The 8,816-nt window shown below is 45.7% G+C and overlaps 1 protein-coding gene across 1 annotated transcript; it reads right to left on the reverse strand.

The window, feature by feature from the left end:
- Positions 1-416: 416 nt before the first annotated feature.
- LOC126712397 (gibberellin-regulated protein 1-like) lies at positions 417-1,167 on the reverse strand. Its single transcript, XM_050411712.1, has 3 exons — positions 1,009-1,167; positions 859-916; positions 417-722 (listed from the first exon to the last, which is right to left on the reverse strand). The coding sequence occupies exons 1-3, from the start codon at positions 1,084-1,086 to the stop codon at positions 541-543; spliced, it is 318 nt and encodes a 105-aa protein (XP_050267669.1). The 5' UTR covers positions 1,087-1,167; the 3' UTR covers positions 417-540.
- Between the last annotated feature and the right edge of the window lie 7,649 nt (positions 1,168-8,816).

Genomic DNA, 8,816 nt, shown 5'->3' on the forward strand with positions numbered 1-8,816 from the left:
CCAAGTGACTTGAATAGACAACATACAAATCGAATGAACCATGTGTTGCTTCAGGCTTGTCTAGCACCCTAACCTTAAAAAAAGTAATTTTCTGTAAAACTCAATTAATGAATCTGGAAACTCATCGAAATGTCTCACCCATAATTCCAGTAAACATAAATCCCCCCACCCCAAAGAAAAAAAAGCTTAACAAAAGCCATAAATTAATAAGAAAGAGGTGCCAAATGCTTGGGAAGTATCATGTTTGTTATATGGATGTGGAATTGTGGATTATTCTTGTGAAACCCATTAATGAGTCCCACATCGAGGAATAATTCTTATAATACATTCAACTTTCACAATTACAACTATACAATTTATTTATTACTCTTTTTTAATTTTAAGCTTAAGCAACAAGTATCTTTGGTAATCACAAATAATAATAACCGCATGGTACTTTTTATTCTATTCTCTTAATTTGTAAGACATTTGATGCTTATATATATCATCCAAGATATGAGAGAAGCAGCACAGTAACATTAAGCAACGAAGTTTATAACTTTAAGGGCATTTGTGTCTGCCACCATGTGTAGTCATATTGGCATAGCAGGGACACACATCATAGTTTCCAGAAGTGCCTGGAGGAACACAATCACAACGAGAACAACAAGTTCCACATGCCCTCTTGCATAGGTTTGGCCTCGAAGACAATTGGCACCTCGCATCACAAGCATCATCACAATCTGTGACCAAAGAGTAATGAAAATGTTTAATCAATTAATTATGTACTACTTGTTTATTTCAATTACTTGGTGCTGACTGCTGAGTATATATATATATATGTGTGTGTGTGTGTGTGACTGAATGGATATTCCGTACCTATCTTTTGTGGAGGGGAAGGACTTGGGCTTGGGCTCTCGACCATGGTTGTGATCACCTAAAAAACATGTTATGCAAGAAATTCCTTGAATTAGTAAGAACGCCTGATGAACAGTGGTAAATTAAGGAACCGGAAATGAAAATTTTTACCTTTTGATAAGATTCAGCTAGGTGAAGAAGGAGAAGAGAAATGAGAATTGGAGCAATTAGTGTTTTAGAGATGGCCATGGCTTGAAGACTTGGAAGATTGTTACTAAGGCTTTCTTTTGAAAAAAAACGAATATTCTAAAACTTAAAAGATTGGTAGTAAACTGATAAGTATGAAGGTGGATGAAAATGGGGGTTGTATTTATAGGGAAAGCATGTTAGAAACTGGGGTAATAAAGAAAGTCGGTGCGTTCTTACCGATGAAAGAAAGAGAGAGTCGGTGAATGAGAGGAACATTTTTCATGTTTTGCTGTGTACGAGAAAGAATTCTTGGAGGGCTCGCAAGTGCAACCAGTCATTGTCATTGTGGTTTTCAGCAATTAAAAAGATAATGCAGGTAACGGAAATCTAATAGTTTACCTTTTCTCATTTGTAGTCATATTTATTATCGAATCTAATCTAATATATATATTTTTTTTGAGAAGAAAATCTACTCTAACATTTTAAAATCCCTGTTGAAATTATGCCATTTGTGTATTATAAAAAAAATTGGGAATTATAAATAAATAATAATAAAAAAGTCCTTTGTGATGTTTAGAGTTTTCCGTGATTGACATGTGGCAATTTTTAAGCCTACTTAGAATTATAAGTCAATATTTGTTACACATCAAGTTTTTTTCTACAAATTATGTTCAATATGTATTCTATACTATCTCCTAAAAAATAGTAGGCGAAAACACTATTTAAGTCTTTACATTTTAAGGTTACAATCAATTTAGTCCTTACATTTTGGTAACAGTCAATTTAGTTCTTATATTTTGATAATAGTCAATTTGGTCTTTGTTATTTTTAACTTACAGTCAATTTGGTTTCTACCGTTAACTCATTAACAGAAATTGTCTACATGACAGACGGAGTGTATAGTTAGCGCACTTGAATCTTACACGGCCAATAAAATAATTTTTTAAAATTTTAATTAACATTAAAAAAGGTCCACATTAGCATTTGAATTACTGAAAGTCCATGTCAGAAAACAAAAACTTAAAATAAAAAATTCATATCAAACTCATCAAAAAGAATAAAATACTTCATAAACAAAAATTAATTTAATCTTCATGAACACAAAAATAAATAAATAAATAAATAGGAAAAACACTGAAGATGATAAAATATTGGGCCTGATGGCTTACCTTAATGGGCCTGACGGACTGGGTCCCTTGGGCCTGTGTGATGATGGTCCTAGCTTCGAAGGCCCATCACTGACATTGTAAGGGCCCATGATCCGAAACGTCCATAGCCCAGAAAGACCCCATGATCCGGAAATGGGAATCCTTGCTCACCACGCTTAGGAGAATTGGGAGTAGAGTCCCACATTGAAAAGATGTGGAAACCAAAAAGGAAAAGTCAACCCTTTAACACTATAAAAGGCATAATACCCCCAGAAATCGAGGTACGCTTTAATTGACCCTCTCTAACGCTCTAAGTAAAACATAACAAATCTAACTTGACCGTCGGAGAGCCTTTGGCCGGCACCACACCGGTGCTCCCTGAAGGACGTCCGTCGATTGTTCTTGTCGTGCAGGTTCGATTCGAGTCGCGAGTACGGTGTGACCTATTGGTGACAATTTTCGACGTCATCAGTTGGCGCCGTGTGTGGGGAAAATCGACGTTTCCTAGACAAAAGAGTTACATGGTACTCACACGCTCGATGGCAACCACAAATGACGTCCAGGAAGAAGCCCCTACGACTGCCCTTGAGAGACAGGTCAAGACGCTCGCTGCAGCCATGGAGCGCCTCACCAAACAAAACCACGACCTGGTAGAGCAGCTGAATCAAAAGAGTGCGGCGGTGAATAGCCAAGGAGAAGATCAAGAAGGGAACAGTGAGGAAAGGAGAAATAATGACGGACAACAGGAGAGTAACGCCCCGAGCAAACAAGTGCGACGGGACGCTAGCATCCCATCAGTGACGGATACAGCTCCACAACCCATCATCGCGGAGATGCAGGCGATGAAGGAACAGATGGAAGTCCTGATGAACGCTCTCAAGGGGCGAGTGTCTAGCGATCTTGACGACCTTGTCAACCGGACTAACTCGCCATTTACGGCGTCCGTCAATTCCTTCCCCCTGCCGAGTAAGTTCCGCATGCCGAGTATGGACAGTTATGACGGAATCAAAGATCCACTCGATCACCTAGAGACCTTCAAGACCCTGATGCACCTTCAGGGAGTGGCAGACGCAATTATGTGTAGGGCATTCCCTACAACCCTGAAGGGCGCGGCAAGGATTTGGTTCAGCCGACTAACACCAAACTCAATCGGCACCTTCAAGGAGCTGAGCGCTCAGTTCACTACGCACTTCATCGGAGGGCATCGGTACAAGAAATCAACAGCTTGTTTGATGAATATCAAGCAGAGAGAGGAGGAGACGCTACGGGCCTACATATCACGCTTCAATAAAGAAGCGCTATCGATCGACGAAGCCGACGACAAGATATTGGTGGCAGCGTTCACGAACGGGCTGAAGGGGGGTAAGTTTTTGTTCTCCCTATACAAAAACGACCCAAAGACCATGTCAGAGGTGCTTTACAGGGCCACCAAGTACATGAACGCTGAAGACGCACTGTTAGCCCGAGAAGACAGACCCAAGAAAAGGGACAGACAAGAGGACCCTTGACAGGACCAGGGGCGGAAGAGAGGACGGATGGGAGATCGAAGGGAGGAGAGACACCCAAAACCAATGGGCGGAAGGTTCACAAGTTTCACTCCGTTGACCGCCCCGATAGACCAAGTCCTAATGCAGATTAAGGACGAAGGATCCCTGACGTTTTCGGGAAAGCTGAAGAGTGATCCCAACAAAAGGTCCAGAGACAAATATTGCCGCTTCCACCGTGACCATGGTCACGACACGGCCGACTGCTATGATTTGAAGCAACAAATCGAAACCCTTATCCGACAAGGGAAATTGAAGAAGTTCGTCAGTAAGGAGAGAGCGGATCAACCCCCACAAGAACAACACCCCCGCCGAGAGAACGAGCGACCAAGGCCCCCATTGGGGGATATAAGGATGATAATTGGAGGAACAGGTGCGGCCGGATCGTCAAAAAAGGCTCGCAAAACATATCTTCGGATGGTACAGAATGTTCAATTGGCAGGCACAGTGCCGAAGATGGCAAGAAGGGAAGGCCCTATTATTGGGTTCTCGGAAGAGGATGCGAGACGCCTACACCATCCACACGACGATGCCCTCGTCGTCACCTTGCGGGCAGGCGACTACAACATCCACCGAGTGTTGGTCGACAACGGTAGTTCGGCCGACATCTTGTATTATCCGGCGTTCCAACAAATGAGGATTGATAGGGAGCTGCTGATACCGACAAACGCCCCACTCGTTGGTTTCGGAGGGAGTAGGATATTCCCTTTGGGCGCAGTCACGTTATCGGTGACAGTAGGAGATTACCCTCAACAAATCACCAAGGACGTAACATTCTTAGTGGTCGATTGCTCGTCAGCCTACAATGCTATTATCGGACGACCAACGCTCAACTCCTGGAAGGCGGCAACATCAACTTACCACCTGATGATCAAGTTCCCAACGGAGTATGGGGTAGGAGAGCTACGCGGAAGTCAAATTGCCGCACGAGAATGCTACGTAGCTATGATGGAGGTGGAAGACCAGATCCAGGCCTTGAACATAGAAGAACACCGAACGACGGCAGAACCTACAGAAAAGCTAGAGGAAATAACTCTCGACAGTTCCAATCCAGACCGAACCACCAGGATCGGAACGCTTGCCAAACCCGCAATCCGTCAAGAGCTCGTAGCTTTCCTGAGAAGCAATAAGGATGTGTTCGCCTGGAGCTATGACGATATGCCAGGAATCGATCCCTCGGTCATGGTACATAAGTTGAATGTGTTGCCCTCGTTTCCACCCGTCCGACAGAAGAAGAGAGTATTCGCCCCGGAACGAGACCAAGCAATCGCGGAAGAGGTCCGCAAACTCCAAGAGGCAAGCTTCATTAGGGAGGTCTACTACCCCGATTGGCTGGCGAATGTGGTAATGGTGAAGAAAACGAGCGGCAAATGGCGGATGTGCGTGGACTTCACAGATCTTAACAAAGCATGCCCCAAAGATAGCTATCCCCTTCCAAGGGTCGACATCCTAGTCGACTCGACGGCTCAACACCAGTTGCTAAGTTTCATGGATGCTTTCTCGGGTTATAACCAGATCCGCATGCACGAGGACGATCAGGAGAAGACTTCGTTTGTAACCAGCCAAGGACTCTTCTGTTACAGAGTAATGCCATTCGGCCTGAAGAATGCAGGGGCAACATACCAGAGACTAATGAACAAGATGTTTGCACAGCAAATCGGGAGGAATGTCCAAGTCTATGTCGACGACATACTGGTGAAGAGCCGGAAGGAGGAAGACCACTTGGAAGATCTGAAGGAAACATTCGGCACACTTCGATCCTACAACATGAAACTCAATCCGGGAAAGTGCGCATTCGGTGTAACGGCGGGCAAATTCCTAGGATTCATGGTATCTCAAAGGGGGATTGAAGCTAACCCGAACAAAATCCGAGCCATAATGGAGATGGCCCCCCCGAGAAACGTGAAGGAAGTACAGAGTCTTAACGGCAAGGTAGCGGCACTGAATAGATTCGTGTCGAGAGCGACGGACAAGTGTTTACCCTTCTTTCGAACATTGAAAAAGTCTTTCAAGTGGACGGACGAGTGTCAGCGAGCCTTCGAGGAGTTAAAAACCTATCTATCTTCACCACCTTTGCTGAGCCCCTCGCAACCAGGTGAAGAACTCTTCCTCTATTTGGCTGTCTCCACGGCGGCCGTCAGCGCGGCCTTAATCAGAGAGGACGACAGGGCACAGAAGCCCGTGTACTACGCCAGCCGGGCGCTCCGCGGTGCCGAGGAAAGATACCAACCTATGGAGAAACTCGCTTTTGCGTTGGTCACGGCGGCTCGCAAGCTCAAACCCTACTTTCAAGCCCATACCGTGAACGTGATGACCGACAAGCCCTTGCGAAGGGCGCTGAGTAATCCTGAAGCCGCGGGTCGACTGACGCTGTGGGCAATAGAATTAAGTGAGTTTGACATCAAGTACCGTCCACGTGTGGCCATCAAAGGACAAGCTGTAGCCGACTTCATAGCTGAGTTTACGCATGACGCGGACAAGGGGGCAGAAGAACCCCCCAGTGGAACGTCTACACCGACGGATCATCCAATAAGCGAGTTGGAGGAGCCGGCATAGTATTGCTGTCACCTGAAGGAGACAAGATTGAATGTATGGTCCGTCTCGACTTCCCCATTACCAACAATGAAGCAGAATACGAAGCGGTAGCAGCAGGACTCGACCTAGCTAAAGCCGCCGGAGCTGAAAGTGTGGCCGTGCATTGCGACTCTCAAGTCGTCACCAATCAAGTAAACGGAGATTATGAATGCAAAGGGGAAAGGTTGAAGAGATATCTTGATCAAGTGAGGGCAAGAGTCGACGGGCTAAAAGCAACGTTCGTCCAGATCCCCAGGGGAGACAATGAGCTCGCTGATCGGCTAGCCAAAGCCGCTTCAGCAGAACATATGATAACACCGGGTAATGTACTTCCCTTTGTTCAAATCTTTCCGCTAATAGACCCCGACAACATGCAGGAGATACGCTCCGAAAGAAACTGGACTACGCCGATAGCTTCATACTTAAAGGACGGGATATTGCCTGAAGAGAAGGAGGCAGCGAGAAAGCTCAAAGTCCGAGCGGCAAGGTTCGTCTTGATAAAAGACATTCTTTACAAGAGAGGTTTCTCCCGTCCTTACCAAAGATGTCTCGGGGTTGAAGAGGCAGACTACGTGATGAGGGAAGTACACGAAGGAATATGCGGGAACCATTCTGGATCGCGGTCGTTGGTGTACAAACTGTTACGAGCTGGATACTACTGGCCGACCATGCAAAAGGATGCTGAGTCCTATGTTAAAAGATGCGACAAATGCCAGAGGTTCAGCAATTTTATCGGACAGCCAGCTGAAGAGCTAACCCCCATAACGGCTCCATGGCCGTTCGCTCAGTGGGGACTGGACATCATGGGACCTTTCCCAACGGCGATAAGGCAGCTAAAGTTCTTGGTAGTGGGCATTGACTACTTCACGAAATGGGTAGAAGCGGAAGCCTTGGCCACCATTACAGAAAAGAACATTAGAAGTTTTGTCTGGCGGAACATAGTATGTAGGTTTGGTATTCCTAGGGTCCTTGTCTCAGATAACGGGAGGCAGTTCGATAACGGCCCCTTCCGTGATTTCTGCTCACAGCTAGGAATAAAAAACCACTACTCATCCCCCGCCCATCCTCAGGCTAACGGTCAGGTTGAGGTCACAAACCGATCCCTGCTAAAGATTATCAAGACTCGGCTCGAGGGGGCAAAGGGCATATGGCCAGAAGAACTGCCAAGCATACTGTGGGCATATAGGACAACGGCGAGGACTCCGACAGGAGAGACACCGTTTCGACTGACATACGGGAGCGAGGCAGTCATCCCAGCGGAAGTTGGGCTCACAAGCTACAGGGTTCACAACCACGACGAGGGAAGGAATGACGAATCCATGAGGCTACAGCTGGACCTTATAGATGAGGTCAGGTCGGCAGCAGAACAAAGGATCGCTAGATACCAGGATCGGATGTCCAGACATTTCAACTCCCGGGTCCGACAAAGAAGCTTCCAAGTAGGAGACCTCGTACTCAAGAGGGTCATGGGTACAACAAGAGACCCTACACAGGGAAAACTCGGCCCCAACTGGGAAGGACCCTACAGAGTTACGTCGTGGAAAAGGAAAGGGACATACCACCTGGAGACAATAGACGGAGAAAAGCTACCACATCCGTGGAATGCCGAGCACTTGAGGAAATACTACCAGTGATAGCGACACGACAACCAGTTTCTCTTTTAAGACTTTTTGGCATTATTAACTTTTTTTGGCACTGTTTAACTACTTTTGCTACAATATTGTCGTGCCTTTTTTAAGCCCAAGGGGGCAGGCACTTTTCCATTACGCATTTCTATAATCAGATGCAATTTTGATCTTCTACTCGAATGTATGTCATTGCAATTGTCCACAAAGTTAACGGAAACGATAGAAGTCCACAAGATGGACGGATTATCCTACAGGGACGATCCCCCTAAGTCCACAAGGTGGACGGATCATCCTACAGGGATGATAACCATAAGTCCACAAGATGGACGGACGCAATATGAAGTCCACAAGATGGACGGATCGTCCTACAGGGACGGTCACCCGAAGTCCACAAAGTGGACGGATCACTAAGGTGATGAAACATAGGTCCACAAAGTGGATGGATCACTAAGGTGATGAAACGTGAGTCCACCAAGTGGACGGATCACTAAGGTGATGAAACATAGGTCCACAAAGTGGACGGATCACTAAGGTGATGAAACATAGGTCCACAAAGTGGACGGATCACTAAGGTGATGAAACATAGGTCCACCAAGTGGACGGATCACTAAGGTGATGTAATTAGTCCACAAAATGGACAGATCACTAAGATGTTGAAATACATGAAATAAAGTCCTTGAGATGGATGGACTGTCCTACATGAAATAAAGTCCCAAGGTGGACGGATATAATAGATGGACGTTTTCGCAAAGTGGACGGTCCGCGTAATAAACCTCTCAAAACAGACGGAAAAGGAAAATCCTCACCGATGTAAATGCTCAATCAACACAAGATAACAAGTCCGCAATGTGGACGGATCATCACAGATTAACAAATATTCTCACAAAAATACTCCC

Source organism: Quercus robur, chromosome 2, assembly GCF_932294415.1.
Source record: "Quercus robur chromosome 2, dhQueRobu3.1, whole genome shotgun sequence".
NCBI classification, from domain to species: domain Eukaryota; kingdom Viridiplantae; phylum Streptophyta; class Magnoliopsida; order Fagales; family Fagaceae; genus Quercus; species Quercus robur.

What these genes read in the sequence shown, in the direction of transcription:
- LOC126712397 (XM_050411712.1), bottom strand. Translation starts at nt 1,086, where the DNA reads ATGGCCATCTCTAAAACACTAATTGCTCCAATTCTCATTTCTCTTCTC. An exon ending in TAGCTGAATCTTATCAAAAG is followed by an intron (nt 917 to 1,008) that starts GTAAAAATTTTC and finishes CATGTTTTTTAG; the next exon opens with GTGATCACAACCATGGTCGA. An exon ending in TTCCCCTCCACAAAAGATAG is followed by an intron (nt 723 to 858) that starts GTACGGAATATC and finishes CTTTGGTCACAG; the next exon opens with ATTGTGATGATGCTTGTGAT.